The 20,679-nt window shown below is 38.9% G+C and overlaps 1 protein-coding gene across 2 annotated transcripts in view; it reads right to left on the bottom strand.

Annotated features, from left to right (window-relative positions):
• Positions 1-533: 533 nt before the first annotated feature.
• Positions 534-20,679, bottom strand: part of PPP3R1 (protein phosphatase 3 regulatory subunit B, alpha) — a 61,651-nt gene continuing 41,505 nt past the window's right edge. For both annotated transcript variants that reach the window (XM_020815878.3, XM_020815876.3), the window contains 5 exons: positions 8,856-8,895; positions 7,137-7,313; positions 4,755-4,814; positions 3,460-3,644; positions 534-2,643 (listed from right to left, as the gene is read on the bottom strand). In XM_020815878.3, the coding sequence (XP_020671537.1) occupies positions 2,596-2,643; positions 3,460-3,644; positions 4,755-4,814; positions 7,137-7,313; positions 8,856-8,895 (510 nt within the window). In that variant the 3' untranslated portion in view covers positions 534-2,595. The remainder of the gene's footprint in view (positions 2,644-3,459; positions 3,645-4,754; positions 4,815-7,136; positions 7,314-8,855; positions 8,896-20,679) is intronic.

The following is a 20,679-nucleotide window of genomic DNA, read 5'->3' as shown; positions in this document are numbered from 1 at the left end:
CGGTGGCGCTGTGGGCTAAACCGCAGAAGCCTTTGCTGCAGGGTCAGAAGACCAAGCAGTTGTAAGATCGAATCCACATGACGGAGTGAGCGCCCGTCACTTGTCCCAGCTCCCATCAACCTAGCGGTTCGAAAGCATTCAAATGCGAGTAGATTAATAGGGACCACCTCAGTGGGAAGGTAACAGCGTTCCATGTCTAATTTGCACTGGCCATGTGACCACGGAAGATTGTCTTCGGACAAAATGCTGGCTCTGTGGCTTGGAAACGAGGATGAGCACCACCCCCTAGAGTCTAACATGACTGGACAAAAATTGTCAAGGGGAACCTTTACCTTTTATGTAGAGATAAAAATATTATTTCAATCAGAATGGTTGCGTCTGGATTGTTTTAGTTTCACATGTAGTCAGTTATAAGTACACTACCCAACATTTTAACCATCTAATACTTTTTAAAATATGTACATTTTCATATGCAATGTTCTAGTTACAACATAAAATTTCCAGTGAATAGGCAATTAATCACAGTACTACTGTAAAGTTCAAATATTTTATTTTTTTATTCATACATTATGAAGGTTCCTATAGTTCCAACATTGTATGATGTAGCATGCAGGGGAAGATCTAGACATTCAACATAACCCATTTTCCACACAAAAACTAAAAAAAAAAAAAAAAACCTAAAAAAAAGCTCACCCCCCCATAAGAAAGTAAATGTTAGCACTATTTTCTATAACGCCAGCCAGGATATGCACAGGCAATTAAGAAACAGAAAGCATTTGCTAAAATGTTTATAACAAATACTTATGTACAAAAAATTCACAAAAGACTAGTTCCCCCTTGAAGCAGAGCACATGGCAGTTGACACTGGAACAGATACAACCACTGGCTGGGATTATAAGCCACGTACTGATCCAGAGGAAGAAAGTTACATGTAGTGGAGATTTCTCTGTTTTTAACATTTACCAAAGTTTGGCAACATTATCTTTTTAAAATTATGCAAATCATGTAAACAAGAGGAACATTTCAAATCGATCTACATGCAAAACTTCATGTCATGCAAGGACACCAAGCACCTGGATTTCTCTCTCACAGACAGAGCCCATGATGTGCAGCACTCAGTTGAAGGAACAGCTATGGCAGCCAGGCAGGCAACTGATTTAAGTTCATACAACCTGCCTTTTCCATTGCCAATTATAAAAGCATTTTAAATAGAAAAACTGTTATACAGGAAAGGGTATTCTATCCTAAAAATCTATTTTTTTTCTTCTAGCCAATAGTACCATTGCAGAAAAGGAAAGGGATGATATCAAGTTGTATAACATGGCTCGCTACTTTTATATCACACACATCAAGTTACTATCCATTGTAAGTCATGATATGGACAAATCTAGAAAAAAAAAATCTCCAAGTGAAGCACTGGAGAAGAATAAGAGGTATAAATTTAGATAATATAATGAAGCTTTCCTCCTTCCATATGGCATAGGCTAATGTTTTTCCCATAATAATCCTATATACACATATATAAAATATTACCAGTTTTTCTATGCAACTTGTACTACTACATTAAATGCGTATATGAATCTATATGGTTGGAACATAACTTAATGGCAAGAGAGGTTTTATCTCACTGTGCAATAGGAATCCTACACAGTCATCTTGTTAACCCTAAAATGTCAATTAAGTGAAGTGCTGAGAAACACAAAAGCTTTCAACTGTTTTATTTCTACTTAATGGAACACAACTGATGTTTAGTAAGAGTATATTATGTGCAAATGCATCCATTTAGTAAGTGTAATCATTAAATGGCTATAAGCAAAACCTATTCGCACACAAGGACTGGTATTGGCATTAACATTAAATTACATTTTGTCATACTATTAAGTAGAATTGTATTCAAAGCTATCAAGCAAAGATGCAGTCTCTGGTAATATATCAACAGGTATATAAACAAACTCAGTTTCCTGCCTTACAAAAATGTAATTAAGGTACATTAACAGGAAGCAATGCTCTCAGCCAGTCAATATATAAATATCTGAAATAAGTCACAGGAAAAAGGAAAGAGTTGACCTAACAACCATTTAAAACTTTACATTCTTCTACTATATATATATAAAACTGTGTGACATAAAAGTAAAGATGTATATCCATATATCAAACTGTTAATGTTCTGCTTGGCACTTTGTACTCTAGTTTGTTTCTGAATCAAGTATATTAAATTAAAGCCCATCTAACTACTACATATAGAAAGCTACATATATATCTATATATAAATACACACATATATATAGATAGATATTTTCTTGTTATAAAAGATGAGAAAAATAAATTAAAAAGCCAACTCCCTTCCCTTTCTCCACCACACTGATATGCTCTTTCCATCTTGCTGTCCTTCAGACTTTAAAGTGCTACACCTAAGTTATTGAGAGAATAAAAGTTCAATAACACTTAGTTGGCTTCATGAGGCTCATGTTGGAAAATGTGGCTTCACAGAGAAAAATACTTCCATTTAAATACACAGAGAGCGTTGCTGGACGTCTTGAGCAGATCTTCAGAGATGGAGAAGAAAGCAAAAGTGTTGGGTGATGTCCTAAAGAGTCACACATCTACCACCATCTTTTTGTGGATATCTAGGCCTCCTACAACCTGAAATTTTGAGGCAAGAATATTATTTTGTGAGTATTAGGATGACAGTAAAACATTGGTTCATAACTTATTATCAGCTAGATAAACTGATATATTGTTTTTCTGTCAGAAGAACTATGTGATACTGTACATTGTCTCTTCCATGGGGAGCAAACTCCATACAAGACAGGTAACAAATTGAAAGAAGTAGCCAAAATTAGCCTACAATCCAGTTAATACAATATGGAAAATACAATTACAGCTTTGCTATTTCTCCTGTTCCTTTGAGCAATTTACTTTACTTCAAACTGGGTGTTCAACTATACTTATAGCTTTTTTTTGGTAACAGTTTTAATCCCAAGATCTCTGTGAAACAGTCACAGCAGAATACTTTCTAAGCTATGTTACAAACAAATACATAGAATGCTCATATGTTGGTGAGGAGTATTGGCAGAGAGCAGTGGAGAAAGTAGTTTAGAAAAGGAACAGGAAAAAAGCAATGTTAATCTGTAAAATGAGCTGGGGATCGGTGGTTCCCTTCAGAAGTTACTGGACAGCCAACACTTTGCTTCTACCGCTGCCCTTGTTGGTTCAGGCTCAAAGGAACTGAAGTTCAACAATATCCAGAGCTTCACAGGTTCCTACACAGCTGTAAAGAGTTTGGGTAACTACCCAAAAATGTTGAAGAGGGGAAAAATAAATACTGTAGTAAAATGAGCTAAGTAGGATAATTTAAGGGAAGTAACAACCCTGACTGCAGGGGTAAAACATTTAATAGGTGAATATGAATGAATGAACAAAAGAAAAGACAAGACTTCACCTGAAACAAATACTTACAGCACAGAACTCCTCAAAGGATATTCTTCCATCACCATCTTTATCTGCATTTATTATGGTTTTGTCTACAATTTGCTGCAGCTGAGTATCTTTGAGATTGTTCCCAACCATCATCTTCAGAACCTGGAAAAGCTCCCCGTTGGAGATATAGCCGTCTTTGTCCATGTCATAGATACGGAAAGCAACTGCAAGAAAAAAAAATGTAAGGAAGAATTCAGTAGCCAGAACAATTTCTTCAAATATGAGTTTTCTGTGTAATGTTTCCAGGCCCATTCCATATTTTGCCAGGCAGGAATTGAGCCAACACATAGGGAAACTTTTTCCATTATTTGAAGGAATGACTTACACTCATTTAGTAAAATTCTGAGGACTGATTTTATTTTGTTATATTTTCCTTGGAAAGGAAAGATAAAGGAATGAGAAGAACTTAGGCTATATTTCTAATGAAGCATGTTATGATTTGCACAACCAGAATGCATTGTTAATAAAGAAAAAATATTTTCCACAAGTCCAGTCAATATTAAAACCACCCTAAAAGTATTATGGAGAGAAACATTTGTGTGCTTGAGTGATTCACACCTTCCCTTAACCCAAGGGAACAGTATTTCATCACATAAAAGCAGGCCAGGAGAGGAAAACTACTCCTTACTGATGTGCTTTCAAACTGAAAATATCCCTAAACTATTTTCAATCTAGGAGAGCAAGTATGGCAAAGAATACAGACTTCAATGTATCCGCAAAGGCTTTCATGGCCGGGATCTAATGGTTGTTGTGGGTTTTTCGGGTTCTTTGGCCGTGTTGTGAAGGTTGTTCTTCCTAACATTTCACCAGTCTCTGTGGCCAGCATCTTCAGAGGAGAGGAGTAGCACGCTGAGCCACAACAACCAATACAGACTTCACTGCAGACTCCATTAAACTGCGCATATACATTTTGAAGTCCTCACATAATTAAGTATAATGTCTGGGTTTAAGACATGTCAAAATATTGGCCAAAACCGTATTACATGGTTACACTTGTTGAAGGGCAATAGTGTAAATTGCCAGTAATTAATAAGCTGCTACCTGATCAGACACCAATTGGCTGGAACTGACATATGAGAAGGAGTCCAAGGAGTGAGTAGCTAATTAGCAGTTATCTGCTGTTGTCAATTATGTCATTGCTCTTCCAATGTAACTCTAGAACAGACTTTCAGATAATAATTATACAAAACAAATTGCTAATGGTTTCATAGAAAACAAAAAGAAAACTTTCTATTTGTAAACATTTATAAGGTATGAGAATACTAAGTACTTACACCTCAACTTCTGTTCCTTGTCGCCTTTGACACTGAATTGGGAGACTCCTTCTATAAATTCTACAAAACAGAGGTAAGAAAATCATGTATTACTGAACATTTCCCAACATTTCTCACTTTGCTCTTCAATCAAGTAGAGCTAGTGTTCTACAGAAGGAAATCTTAATGTGGATCCTGGTCCATCTTGATTACACAATGTACCACTGTGTCTCCCGTCCTGTGAAACATTCTAGCAAGGTCCTCAGAGCTTCACAAGACTCTGGAAAATAAAAGCTTTCATATAAGAAAAAAGAAAATGAGTTGGATTCTAGTATATGTCAGTGTAAGGCAGCTGATTCCCATCCTTGCCAATCCTCAAAGCCCCACAAAATGCGTCCAAATAGTCTGGGAACTCTGCTGTGTTAGGTGGGCAAATAGAACAGGGAAGTTTTTCAGAAATTGGGTAGATGTGAAATCTGTCCCACTGAAGAGAACATCCCTGCCTGCTAATTTATATTTCTGAAGCTAAATTAGTTAAAGTCAGGTATTCATACTACATTAAATTTAATATAAAAATTTAGTGCCTTAATTCAATAATTATATTTTGAACTTTATGCTCCCAATCCTGCAGTGACGAACAGTGCCCAGCAGAGATTACTATATAGCCACATGTCAGTTCCTTAAGGATGTGGATCCAAATTACCAATTTTGCCTACCAAGACAGACTTTTCTCCATCTTCAGCGAAAACATCTTTAATTTAATAAATTAAGATATGGTATCTATAAGTGATATCCATTTAAAGGAAAAGTGACCATTAGGACTGGAAAATAACTGAAGAAAAAAAATCAATCATACTCTTTTTTAATAAGCCTGAAGTATTGCAAGCCAAAATTTATTTTTCAAATGCCTTGATTACAGTTAAACAACCTCACTCCAAGTCCACTTTTTGACAAACAAATTCTATGTACAGTGATGCCCCGTTCTGGATTAACCGTCGCTATGAGGAAACATCGCTAAATGGAATGGAAAAACCCATTGGAACGCATTAAATTTTGTTTAATGCCTTCCAATGGGGCCAAAACTCACCGTTCGGCAAAGTTCCTCCATAGCGCCACCATTTTCACGCCATCGATAAGCGAGGGCAGGGTGCGAAAACGCTGTGTGCGACCATTTTGGAACAGCCGATCAGCTGTTGGAATAAACATCGCAATGCGAAAATCGCAATGCGAAAATCGTAAGCGTTTCGCTTACCGATAGTCGCAATGCGATGTTTTCCTATTCTAAACATTGCAATGCGATCACATTAGCGCTCCCAAAAAAACGGATCGCTATGCGAATTCATCCTTAAACGATGCACTCATTAAGCGAGGCACCACTGTACATCTAGTAAAAAATAAAGTCAATAGGATTCATTTCTTGGATAATTTACAGGACTGCAGCTGTAGTGGCATGCTAGATCTCCAATGAAATAATCTCACATAACAATTACTTTACTTAATTCCCTATACTATCAGATGACAAATCATCTACTATAACCAGTGTGTACAGCTGAAAAATGATGTCTTTCAGGAAGACCTTGGGGGATTATAGTTGACTGATGTTCAAATATCTGATAAGGTGTATCTACAAAAGTGAAATTAGCCCATCATTCTTATATATTTCATTAAAAAAAGATTTTAGTAATATAGTAAACTGATTTACTAAGCATTCTACCTCCTTTTTAGCTCTGTGTAAATCATACAGTGGGGTCTTGACTTGAGAACTTAATCCATATTGGAAGGCGGTTCTCAAGTCAAAAAGTTCTCAGGTCAAATCTGCATTTCCCATAGGAATGCATTGAAAACCATTTGATCTGTATCTGCTCTTTTCCGTCCATAGAAACTAATGGGAAGCTGCTATTCCGCCTTCGACCACTAGAGGGGGATATTTTGTTTCTTTTTTTCTTAGGTCAAGAAAGGTTCAGGGAAGGCAGGGAAAATACAGTCCAGGCAGTACCAGGCAGTCTGAAGACTCCCAATCCACTCTCTAAACACTGGGAGGAGTGAGGAAGCAGACAGGCACCCTTTTCACTGGCCAACAGTTAACTGAAAGTTCAAATTTTGCACTTTCCCTGCCTCCCACGTGGGTTTTTTTTAGTTCTTAACTCAAATCTAAGTATGTAAGTCAAGTCAATATTTTCCTATGAGAGTGGTTCTTAAGTCAAAATGTTCTTAACTCAAGCCGTTCTTAAGTCAAGACCCCCAAATGGAAAATGAATATATATATATCTATTCATTATAGTCACTGCTTAAGATTATAGCTAAAGAAGAAAAAGCTAATTTCTATTGTACTAGTTAAGAAAGCCAGGTAAGAATACACTGCTTACACATACTAAGAGATGTCCTCCAGAGAAAATTCCTTACCTTTGAAGTCTACCTCTCCATTTCCATCTGTATCAAATATATCTATTACTCGTTGTACCAATGGATTCTGTTGTAACTCAGGCAGAGACATAAATTCTTCCACACTCAACGAACCAGAGTTATCTAAATCAAGCTTTTTAAACCTCTTTCCCAATCGCTTAATCTCATCCGCATCAACTAAAGAAAAGGAACAGATAGAGAAGAGAGATAATTAAAAAACATTCTCAGAAACATTTTGTATACAACAATTTTATTTTGCAAGAGATACGTATATCACTATAGTTTGTCTGACAGATACAAATTACATGCTGCTTAAGAGTATATAGTATTTTACATGCAAAAAGCTTTAAACACAACTAATCAAATTACTTACTTTTTCCACAGGACATGATACAAGAGATAACAAGCATAGAATCTCTCGCTTTATTTATTTAAAATATTTTACCCTGCCTTTCTCCTTAAAAAGGGCATAAGATGGCTTACATTATTATAGGTCACTATAACCATTCTATGCTAATACAATTGTCCCAGTGGAGAGGAGCAGGAATTGTCTAATTTTTGTTGTTGTGTTTCATTAGATGTTTTTGTTTGTATGATTTGTTTAATACCATTTTAAAAAGAAAATTAAAAAGCATTGCTGACACCAATAAAATCATTCCACCAGCAGCAATTTTCAGAAACACTCTTCCCCACAATCTTATCCCAAGGCCCCCAACAGCTTTCATGTGAGCCTCCACACCTTGTGTGGGGTGGGGGGCAGTGGCAATGCTTTAATTAAAAAAACAAAACAAGACTCAGTCAATGTCATCAGTGTTGCAAGGCTTACACATTAAACCAACATTATTTCAGCCATTTGGTAAAAACTGACAAACTGAAAATACATAATTGTTTATACATTTTCAAGCAGAATATTGTGAAAATTAATCCTGGTGGAGGATAATTAAAGGGGTTGGGGCCCTGTTAACAAAGACTGGGAGTGGGGTTGGGGGAAGCAAGGTATTCTCTTATTGAGCCACATTTGTATCCTGCCATCTTCATGAAACTCAGAGGGGTGCTTCTAATCACTTCAGCAACTGTAGGTAGTAGTGTGGATCTGGACAATATAGGAAAAGAATGCTGGAACAGAATCTTTTCGGAGCAGAATCTTTTTAGGAACAGAATCTTTTAGTCCGATCCAGAATGATTTTAAGCTTTCAGGGGCTTTAAAGAAACTGTACATGTTTTCTTCAACTTTTTTCCAAAAGAAATACAGTACTTTTTTCCAAAACAGTACTGACAGCTGGAGCTTAGGGTCTGTTCCATACTTGTGTGCTGAATCAGCAATAATTTAACATTACTGGATTTCATTTGGTGTTGCTTAATCTCAATTCCTGCTCATTTGTTAGCAAATAAGTATAGAAATGTCTTACCCAGCCTATTCATGTTCATTTTAAATTCTAAATGGCCAGTATGACACATGGCGTATTAAGGAGATGTAGCTTTCAGCAGAAAAAAGCAGTGCAGATACTTTTAATGAATTAGATAGTCTTTGCTGTAAATATTCTGTGTATTTACTTAAGAGACATGTGACAATTTAAGCATGTTTTTGTGTAGGAATACATACATGTATGATTATATCCTTTGCAAATATGAAATAATAAATACAGCCTTTTAAAGATGTTTCACTGATCTTTATAATGCATTCAAACATATATTAATATAACTGAACTGTGAACTTACAGTGCGAGCACATTTCCAGTGGATAGCTTGCCTCATTTCCCTGGGGAAAGAAAGTAAAAATTTAAAAAGTGCATCCTTACAGATGATTCAGAGAGCCTCTAACAATTCAGAGGTATTCTTTCGACTATATTTTCCCAGGTTTTAAGCACTCTATGTTCACAAAGATCTTTAGTTATTAGTAAACTATTAACAGGCATTAGTCATACAGCGAATTTCCCCAGGAAATTACTTGCAACTAAGAATTTAATTCATGATAAGAAATGACATTAAATACAAAAACCTAGATGTACCATTTCTCTGGTAATGTTATTTCTCCTCTCCTTTCCACAACAGCCATTGATGGCACTGGAAAAACACCTCTAGAGCACTTTCCCAGCTTTCAGAGCATGTTTTGGGTACTCAGGCAGCTGCAGTGGGAAGGGACTACTCCCCGCCCCCCCCCCGGATTCTATAGACAGAACCAATTGCATCAGTGAATGTGCCCCACTGGATCTAGCCAAAACCTGTAAATGAAAGGCAAGTCAAAGTGCAAGTGTAACTATATATGAAAATTTCTCATAGATATATGGACAACAGACAGAAACACAGTATACTTAATATTATTTTTAATATTCATGAAAGTTTAGTAAAATTCCCATATTTATCACAATAACCCATATTTTTGGTCTATATAAAATTTATTCTATTTGGACAGCACATTGTTTCCAGTGGAATTGGAGCAGTATACATAGATTCAAATGGTAAAAGTTATCACAGAGAAGAGACAAATACCTTAGCTGGTTAAAAAAAACCATACACACATACAGAATTATTCCATGTACTGTACTCCGATTGTCAGATGCCTTCCAAACATGAGCTATTTTTCAAAGGCAACGGTGTTGATGGCTTGCAAAGGTTCAGATTACTTAAGAACTGCTGAGTAGCTGGGATCAACACTAGGAGATGTAATTAATCTAAACTTTTATAGTCAAAGAAGAAACCTGCCAGACTAGCTTCATTTATCTTGAGAAGAAAGGCTCTTAGTCAGAACTTTTACATTTTGAGGAACTGAATCTCCTGTATTTGTGAAGAGGTTAGTTTAGTCTACTGACTGTGGCTTCTTCTGGTCTCTATTCTGTTAAGGCAGATACAACTCCTTTTCTTAGGAGCAACATGGGCTTCTGCTAGCATGATTCCTTCTTTCCAAATGCAATATACCTTTAAATGAAGTCCACCTTCATTTGTTCACTACCTTTACATCTCCTCCCCATAGTCATAATCCAAGGACCCTTTGTCACAATGCAAACCTTCTATTCATTACACAGTATTAATTAATGACTTCATATTTAATATTAGAAAAGAAAATTATATTTTGAATAGCAATCTATGTCTAAAAATGATCAACTGTTTTTATAAACCGCCTACAGTGGCCTTTTAGGCTAGATGGGTGGGGTATAAATCAAATAAATAAATAATAAACAAACAAACAAACAAACTCTTGAGATTTGTCTAATCACTTGACATTTCACCTAGGCAAAGCATTACCATAATTTTAAAAAACAATGAAAATTCTGCAAAGGTATCTAGGATGCATACTATAAGGTTCAGGAATAATGGTCTTCCAAATGTTCATGGACTCCAGCTTTCACTAGCCTTTACCACTGCCCATGGGCTGACAAGCACTTTAGTCCAACATCTGCAAGGCCAGTTTCCCCAACCTGATACAGGTTGGGGTTGGACTTGAAGGCCTTATAAGCCCTTTCCAACTCCATTTTTTCTGTGATTTTAACATCTGACACCTATGTTACCGTATTTTTCACACCATAAGACACACTTTTTTCCCACAAAACAGGGGGGTGGGAAGTCTGTGCGTCTTACGGAGCGAAGAAAACAGATTATATTTTCCTGTTTTCTTCTCCTAAAAAATTGGTGCGTCTTATGGAAAGGTGCGTCTTATGGAGCGAAAAGTAATTTTATAAATGGTAAATGTGCATTTTTGCTTACTATTGATAATGTTTACCACGTCCTAATTTTCACAAAAAAGGACGTGGTGGGGCTGTGGGTTAAACCGCAGAAGCCTCTGTGCTGCAAGGTCAGAAGACCTGCAGTCATAAGATCAAATCCATGCAACGGAGTGAGCCCGCATCGCTTGTCCCAGCTCCTGCCAACCTAGCGTTTCGAAAGCATGGAAAATGCAAAAATATACGAGTAGATAAATAGGTACCACCCCGGTGGGAAGGTAACAGCGTTCCGTGTCTAGTTGTGCTGGCCACATGACCACAGAAGATTTTCTTCGGACAAACGTTAGCTCTATGGGTTGGAAACGGAGATGAGTACCGCCCCCTAGAGTCGGATACGACTGGACAAATTGTCAAGGGGAATCTTTATCTTTACGTACCTTACTTTCCAGAAAGACACTGAGCTGTGCTTAACTATATCATTAAATATCCACAAACTCAGAGAAAGCAGCAAATGTTTTATTCATTTTTAAAATCACAGATCCATGAAGTGGCAACTTAAACACACTGTTTCTAATAAGGCTGGCTTTAACTACGAAACTCTGCTTATTAACAAGAAACTGAGATCCACCTTATCGGTAATTCCTACAACCTTAAACTAACTGTAAAACAAATAAATGTGGCTTCCTTTGCACCTTTTCCTTTTCTATCCTCATTACCTTTTCCCAAGCAAACCGGTCTTCAAGACAGAGGCACTGGTGCCATATTCCCTGGAGTTCTGCTTCACAGCTACTAAAAACTGAAATGTCAGTGTTGCAGCTTCAGCTGTGTCTTTTCTTATTTAAACATATACCAATAATAAAATTGGAAGTAAAAAATCAGAGCTATTACACACAAACATCATGCATAAAAACTCTACTCAAACTAAAGTAGTGGTTCCTAACTTTTTTCCAGGTGTTACCTCCTTTTAAAATAGCCAGGAAACCTGAGACTTCCCTACCATATTTGCATGAAAAGGTATTTTTAATGGGGTAAAGTCATCAATTCTGAGAAACCTGAGCCTTCTTTCCCTCCTCAATGGTCTGTTTCTCTTACATACACACTAAGTTTACCACTCTGCTTCAAAAGGTCAAGGAAGAAATTATTTAACAAGGGCTACAACCAATGTTTCCTCTAAAATGCATGCGGCCGTGCAGACCTCCACTGGTGCCATGCAGCAGCAGTCAGGAGGGTCAATGTTTACTTCCAGGTTTCAGATGAAACCCTGCCCCCTATGCACCACGCAGCAGGGATGACAATCAGAGGGAACACTGGCTGCAACACAACCCCTCAGAAAACACTTCAAGAGCTTCCTTGAGGATCACAACTCCCAGGATGGGAAACACTGAACTAAGAGATGCTAAGTAAAACAAAATAAAATTCCTAGTTACTATTCTATGTCACACAAAAGATACGAGAATAAAATTCTTCCAACTGCTGGTGTAACCACTCATTTGCAGCATTAGTTGCCTCCAGGACACTCCCAAATCATTGTCCCTTTAGGTGTTTTTTGAGTTTGGGGAGCACATAATAGTCAGAAGGAGCCAGGTTGGGAGAATAGGGTGGATAGCACATCACTTGAAAGCCTAAGGACGTCAGTTTTGCCACTGTTTCACCTGCAGTGTGTAATCAGGCGTTGTCATGCAACAGGATGACACCTTTGGATAGCTTTCCTTGATGTTTTGCCTCAGCTTCATCGATAAAGCACAGTAATATTTTGCATTGATGGTTGAACCCTGTTGGAGGCAGTCCACCAGCAGAACTCCCTTCTTATCCCAAAAAACTGTTGCCATTTGCTTCTGCGCCGACCTCTGCACTCTGAACTTCTTTGGCCTGGGGGAACCACAGTGCCTCCATTCCTTAGACTGTTCCTTTGTCTCAGGATCTTAACAGTAGATCCATGTCTCATCACCAGTTACCAGTTTGCCCAAGAAATCTGACTGATTTCTTGCAAAATGTTCCAAGTCAGCCACCAATGACTCCACATATTTTCTCTTTTGTTCAGTTTGGGGATCTACTTTGCTGCCAGCTTTCTCATTTCCAACTCTCTCATGTGATATTCTCAGATATATAGCAATACTTTTGGCTGATATTCGGCAGTCCTCCATGATCATGTCATGGATGGCTTTCACATTTGCAGGCACAGAAACAGAAACAGGCCTTCCACTGGGTTTCTCACATTCAACACCGAAATGACCAGTTTTAAAATTGACAACCCAACGTTTAACTGTTCCATATGAACAGCCATTGTCACCCATAGTTTGTACATTTCATCACTTTGGACCTGAACATCAAAGTTAAAATCATAGGTAGTCGATTTTTGCACCACTGAATACAAACAAATTAGCCAATACGCCCTGCAATTTATAGCTTCCTAGCTCATTTTTTTCTGGGAAAGGCTCAATACATCAGCACCCCCTTGTATATTCTCACTAAAATCTAGTGTTATCTCTGAGTTATCTCCTTATCACCTAAACAATTACAGTGGTGCCTCGCTTAACGAGCACACTGTTTAACGATGAATCCGCATAGCGATGCGGATTTTTCGATCGTTTTTACAATCACATTGCGATGTTTTGGAAACAGCTGATCGGCAGTTCCAAAATGTCCGCCACATCAAGAAAATGTCCGCCCGCAGCATTTTCGCGCCCTGCCCTCGCTTACCAAGGCGGCGAAAATGGGGGCCGGATGGGGAATCTTCGCTTACCGGTGAGTTTTCCCCCCATAGGAAAGCATTAAATGGAGTTTAATGCGTTCCTATGGGGGTTTACATTCCGGATAGCGATGTTAATCCTGGAAAGGATTAACGTCGCTATGTGGGGCACCACTGTACATCCTTATGCACATCCCATACAGTTTGTATGGTTTCCTTTCTCATTTGCTTTGCAATTGCCCATAATTATAAAAGACACTAAAACTCACAAAATTCCTATTTGAATAGTCCATAATACATTTGGAAAAATCCCAAAATAAAAGTGTTTTACATAATTGTAGACCTTCCTACAAATCAGCTTTTGTTGGTGTCTACCAAATCATGAAACACATTAACTTTATATTTGCGGATTGGCTTTTAATATCTTGGCTTGTACCCTTTAATTCATATTTCTTTATTACTGATCCTCATCCTAAGTCACTTGCTTGCTCAAGAGAATGGATTAAAATAAGTTCTGCATTTTGAGAGACAAATAAGAAAATCCAGATTTCAAATAAAGGCTCAATTTATCATTCTTTATCAGACCGTGTTAATATTCAATTCTAAGAGAAGATTTTTTTATTATTCAAACAACGTGTGAAAACTTTGGAGAATTTATAGTACATTTTCGTAGTTTCAATTTCTCAAAATTGTTTTCAATATATTAAATGTCAAATCATATAATTAATACCACCTCTGGTTGTAATTGCTTACTTTAAGAGATTAAGGTTTTTAAAGCTGAATATCTTAAAAACACTGCTAGGTTTCTAGCTGAGTGGTTTTATTAATATCTATAAGCTGTCATTTTTGGAAAAGCCTGATCTTTATGAGATGAGATGAGATGAGATGAGATGAGAGAGAGAGAGAGAGAGAGAGAGAGAGATGACATTTTATCAGTTTGGGTTACAAAGCAAAGAAAACGAATAGTATGTGCCAGATATACATCTGTAGTAATGACAGAGGATCTTAGACTTTGGCGGTAAGATGAACAATAACAAAAAGAGCACTCAGATATTTATTTTATTTATCTATTTATTTATTTGATTCACACCCCGCCTATCTGGACCACCGGACCATTCTAGGCGGCTTCCAATATAAAATCAGACAATAAAAACACAGACAAATACATAATAATACATAATAATAAAATAAAGAATAGGGAAAAGTAAGAAGAAAAAAAATCAAGAATTGGCTGGAGGGAAGGCCTGGACGAACAACCATGTTTTTAATTGGGTTTTAAAGATAGTGATGTGTGTAGTTTTTTTTTTTTTTTACCATGATATTGAAAGCTTGGTATTAAGATTACTGAAAACTAGATGACAGAAAGAAAGGTCTACAGCTGACAGACACTTAACCTGGGGAGCAGTTGTCTATGACTCACCAACTATTTATAGCCACAGAGGAATCAACTTAAGATGTGGCTGCTATCTAACCCAGCAGTAGGCCTCAGGAATGGAGACAACGGTTTAAATCATATGTACGGTTTAAAAAGATGCACGCTATAGTTACATATTTCTTTTCAGCAAAGACAAAGACTTTACATGTTTTCTGGACTATTTTGCCACACTTCACACAACCTAATACTTACAAATCACTAGGCCACATGTGGGAATCCTGAGGTTAGTGGACTACCCAATACCCAGAGCTGTATCATTTGTGCAGACATGTGCTTGTTCAATAAATCCAACTGCTACTTTATAGCCTTTGCACATTTAAAACATTGAAGATCTAGTGTCATTTTATGGAGCAATCAAAGGAGGAGAAATTAATAACCTTAACATCTTAAAAGAGTTTGAAAACAATGCAGCAGTCCTGCTAGGTTCCCATGCCAAATCTAGAAATACAGTAGGATCAAGGTATCCATGGATGCTCCAAGCCCCCATTGCAGATGCTGAAAAACTAAGAAATAACAAATACTATATTAGCATGGTCTCTGGCTCCCTCTAGTGGCTGGTACTGGTAAAAACACAATGGAAAGATATATATGTATTTCTGCTTTTTAAAAATTATTTAATATTTTCTGGCAGTGGATAAGTGAATTCATTGATACTGTTCCCATGGATAGGTGGGTCCTAGTGTAACAGGAAATGGATATTCATGCTAGACAGGTGCTGTCAAAATCAATTTTCTGCTCAGCAACAAGTAAGGTCTGAATAAACACTAAACCTACTTTTCAATTAACCACTAACTGCTCACAAGCTAATGAGACCAATCAATCTGTGATATATAGTTGATATGTGCAGCCATCAACAAGCTAGATAGTGGCATGAAGCTCTATGATCAAGTAGCCCTCTATGAAACAGTTATACTCTTCAATCTTCAAAAGGAAAGGAATTATCTCTCAACCATCCATCAACTATCCTACTGATGGTTTTCTATGCATTTGATACTATTCTTAATCTGGGATTCAACAGCAAAGGGGTTGCATTCATACTCTCAACCAAATGATGAATTCTGCATGTAGTAAATTATCTGCTGGAAAGCAGGCACAACCTTGAGCATGGAAAGAGTCCAATTAGTAAGCTGTAAGCATTGTGCTCCACATTTAGGCTTCAGTTCTCCTAATACTACAGATGTATATTACAATTCTTCTCTAATACTGCTGGCTTTCATCCTGTCAAAGAGAATACTAACCCTTATTCACCTCAGTGTAATGCAGCAATCATTTGCAATAGGCATAAATTAACCTAACTAGTTTGCAAAGAACATCCAGAAACTATCTCAATATTTTGACAGGATTTCTCCCACGTCTGTAACATCAATGTTTTTTATAATCTAGATTTGTTTACTTAGCTGACAAAATTATAGATAAGAATGAAATGAAGGAAATATATGGAAGACACAATAGAAAAGAAGATGATAAATACTTACCAGAGATCAACATTATGCTATTATGATGAAAACCAACGAACTAAAGAGAAGAATGAGGCACAGGTGGGAAGCTTCATGAATGGAGACAAGCAGTTTTGAAAAAGTGATTGTATTATATATAGAATTTTAATTTTTACTATTTCATCAAAATTAAGAAGAGATAGTCTAACTGCTCAAGTTACAGCTTGGAGAACAGAAGCAACTGACTGTGTATTAGATGGATTGCTTGATTGCTTAAACCGGATGGATGCCACCAAAAAAAGTACTGTAGTAAAAACGTATTTTTGTCTTCTGGATGCAAATGTGGCAGAACATAAGGAAGGCATGTTGGTCAAACGAAACACAGGAAGATTGCAAAAGAAAGCTCTGCCTAACTTACAAGTATCCACACAACAAAGTATAGCTTGTAGCTATTACTTCTATGTGTTCCATCTTCAAAACAATTTTAGTTTTAATTCAAACATTCTGAAAAAAACATTTATTTGTTAACAGAAACTGCAAATTAAGCATTGGGGGGAATCTAGTACCACCCACATTTGCAGGGCTTGAAAAATGCACTCGTCCACGACGAGTGAAAAATGCTGCTCGACAAGGCAAAGCACCCTCCCTCCCTGCCTCCTTCCCCTCCACCTGTCTCTCTCTCTCTCTCTCTCTCTCAATCTCTCTCTCTAATCCTGCAGTCCTCCCCTCCCCCTCCTATTGCAAAAGGAAAACTGCCCTCTTCTCATGAGAAGAGAGTTTGAGCGGTACACAGAGATATAGCTCTGCAGGGGAATCTAGAGTAGTCCCATGCTGGAGAATATGAAGATTCCTTGCTCCCTATTTCAACTGAATGAGGACACATCCTGGGATGGGAGAGAACCGTGCCTCCTTAAGAAGCCGGATGCTTTTGCTTTCAGTTTTATTTTTGCTGAAAACATTCAAAAGAAAGGCATTCAAAATACAAGCTTCATGACCCCACAGGCACACAGGTAATAAAGCAACCCAAGTCTGAGGGTATAAATCAGTGATTCACAATCCCAATAAATTGCAAGGCTATAGTTTGGTCATACTGACTGGTGAAATTTTTGACTGACTGGTGAGACATTCTAAAAATTTTCAAGCCCTGCACATTTGTAAGAATAGGTCTATCGCATCAAACCAAAGGTCTACTTAGTTCAGCATTCTGCTCCCAGTGACCAAGCAGACACTTGCGCAAAGCCCGGAGGAATGCTAATGTCTCTCTTCAAAAAGGGCAGAACTACAGACCTGACAGCCTAACATCAATCCCAAGGAAAATTCTAGAGCAGATTGTGCAGTACTCGGCATGCAACTTGAAAACAATGCAGTAATAACTAGAGGCCAACATGGATTTGTCAAGAACATATCCTGCCGGGCTAATCAATCTTTTTTTTTTTTTTTTTTTTTGATCGGTGAGAATCAAATCTGAGAATCTGATCGGCAGACAGTGAGCATGCTACAGTGGGGTCTCGACTTACGAACGACCCTACTTACGAACAATTCAACTTACGAACCCACCTGTGACAAGGTTCGTCTTTGGCCGGGGGGGGTGTTGCGTAGTAAAGGCGGGAAAAAGGCGCGGAGGCAAATCCGATTCTTGTGAAACAACAACTTTATTTGCGTGCACACTCAATTCCACCGGATCAAACGGATCCTTCAACACTTCATCTGTTAACAAGGTATATCTTTTTGGTCTAACAACTGGTGGGTTTATCTCTTCCCCTACCAAGGGGCCGGGCCGAATCGTTCGCGGTCCGTCAACGGTCTTAGGGGCGCACTCCGCACGGCACATATGGTCCCACAACAGGGATGGCGGGCCCAATCCCCCTCTGGAGGCTTCTGTTGGAATTCGGGGCCCGGGCGGATAACTCTCCGGCCCCCACCATGATAGCCCACCGGGAAAACCGAGACCCTCCATTCTAAGGGCTCATATGCCCTACCGCGTCCGCTAGGTAAAGAAGGCTCCGGCAACAGTCCTCCTTCTTTCTTTAGACTTGGAAAGCCTTGAGCCAAGTCCGCCTGGCTCCTCGCGTCTGTTAGCCAGTCAGTCTGCACCCCTCTATTAGTGCCTCTGCCCAGCTCGCCTTCCCCCAGCCAACTGAATTCCCGCTCATTTGATCCTTCCCCTTTCACCTCCTCCCACATGATCAGGTCCATTTCGGCTCCTCCCTCATCAACCAGGCACACTTCAGTAGGTCTCCTTTGTGGCTCCTCCTCACATTCTATCTCTACCAAAATCCCTTCTGCACAGCCACTCTCTTCTTTCGGGCTCTCTTCTTCTGAGGACGGCACACTTGGTCCTACTCCTTCACACCACCCGAAAGGGGAAATAAGGACTTGACATACGAACTTCCCTTGAGTTACGAACAGAAAAAAAGTCCCCCTCCCTCCCCTTAGAGGCTTCTGGAGGGGGGGAAAGGGTCAGAAACTTAAAAATAAATTTTAAAAGCCACTTACCCGGCCTTGGTAGCCCCCAAACAGCAGGAAAAAGAGCAGGAAACAGCTAAAAGCCGACAACCAGAAGGGAGCCTGGCAGCCATTTTGTGCTCTCCCCACCTATCAGCTGATCGGCTGGCTCTGAAGAGGCTTTTGGAGGCTTGCTCAGCACCTAAAAAGCCTGCCTGTGTGTCTTTGTGCTGAAAAAATCAGCACAACATGCTTTAAAACATGATTTAAAATTGGCTTCATTGAAAAAAAGATTTATAAAGTGCTTTGCAAACTGTTTCCTGCCTTCCTCTGTTTCCTGAACCTAAGGGAAAAAAAGAAAAAAATATCCCCCTCTAGTGGCAGAAGGCATAATAGCAGCTTCCCATTAGTTTCTATGGACGGAAAAGAGCAGATACAGATTAATGGTTTTCAATGCATTTCTATGGGAAATGCAGATTCAACCTAAGAACTTTTCGACTTAACTGCCTTCCTATACGGATTAAGTTCGTAAGTCGAGATACTGTATAGATATATCTTGACTTCAGCAAAGCTGACAAAGTGCAAGCTAACTAGGCAGGAACTGGCTCAAACAAATATCAGGTGGATACACAGTTGGTTATGCAATCATGAGAGTGATCACTGATTATCAATGGCTTCTTCTCAATCTGGAAGGAGGTAATGAGTGGGGTACCGTAAGGCTCACTCCTGGGCTCAGTGTTCTTCAACATTTTATTGAGATTTGGATGAATGGGTGCAGGGAATGCTTATGGGACTTCCAGATGACATGAAATTGGGTGGATTAGCTAATATTCTGGAAGACAGAAACAACATTCAAAAAAATCTTGATAGGCTCCAGCATGGGTTAAAAACAACAGAATGAAATTTAACTGGGATATGTACGAAGTTCTACACCTAGAAAACAGAAACCAAATGTAGTGGGGGATACTTGGCTCAGCAATACTGCATGCGAGAAGCATCTTGGAATTGCTGTAGACCACAAGCTGAATATGAGAACAGTGTGATGTAGCTGCAAAAAAGGTTTATGCTATTCTGCATAAACAGAATTACGGTGGTGCCTCGCTTGACGATGTTAATTCGTTCCAGCGAAATCGCTATAGAGTGAAAACATTGTCAAACGTAACGGAAAAAAACCACTGAAACGCATTGAAAACCATTCAATGCATTCCAATGGGCTGAATACCTGCTCGTCCAGCGAAGATGCTCCAGACGGCAGCAATTTTCGGTGCATGTAAAGCGAGGAATCCGTCCTAGAAAACAGCGGGGGGGGGCATTTTCTTCAGCCGGTGGCCATTTTAAAACCCAACGATCAGCTGTTTGCTGATCATCATAAAGCGAAGATCGGTTCCCGAAGCAGGGAACTGATAATCGTTAAATGGAAAAAAACCCCATTTAAAACACAGTTTTGCAATTGCAAAAGTGATCGCAAAAAACCTAATCATATACAGTGGTGCCTCGCAGAACGGTCGCTCCGTAGAGCGACAAATCCGCGCAATGGTGCCGGTTTTGCGATAAAACGGCACCTACACAGGGTACAATTCACAGAGCGAAGGTCGGTAAGTGGTTCACTTACAGACCTTCGCTTTGCGACCCGCCGATCAGCAGGTCCAAAATGGCCGCCGCGCAACACCAAAATGGCCACGCGCAGTGTTTTCACGCCCTCCCCTCGCTTACCAAGGGCGCAAAAATGCTGCGGCCGGCCATTTCGGCTGTTCCGGCGGCCATTTTGGACCCGCCGGACAGCTGATCACAGCCATTTTCACGCCCTCGTTCAGCGAGGGGAGGGTGCGAAAATGGCTGCCAGCCGCCCGGAAGCATCGTTGAACGGTGAGTATTCAGC

This window comes from Pogona vitticeps, chromosome 1 (genome assembly GCF_051106095.1).
Source record: "Pogona vitticeps strain Pit_001003342236 chromosome 1, PviZW2.1, whole genome shotgun sequence".
Lineage (NCBI taxonomy): Eukaryota > Metazoa > Chordata > Lepidosauria > Squamata > Agamidae > Pogona > Pogona vitticeps.
Note: the sequence above shows the minus strand (reverse complement) of the source record. Positions and strands in the feature narration are given on the sequence as shown.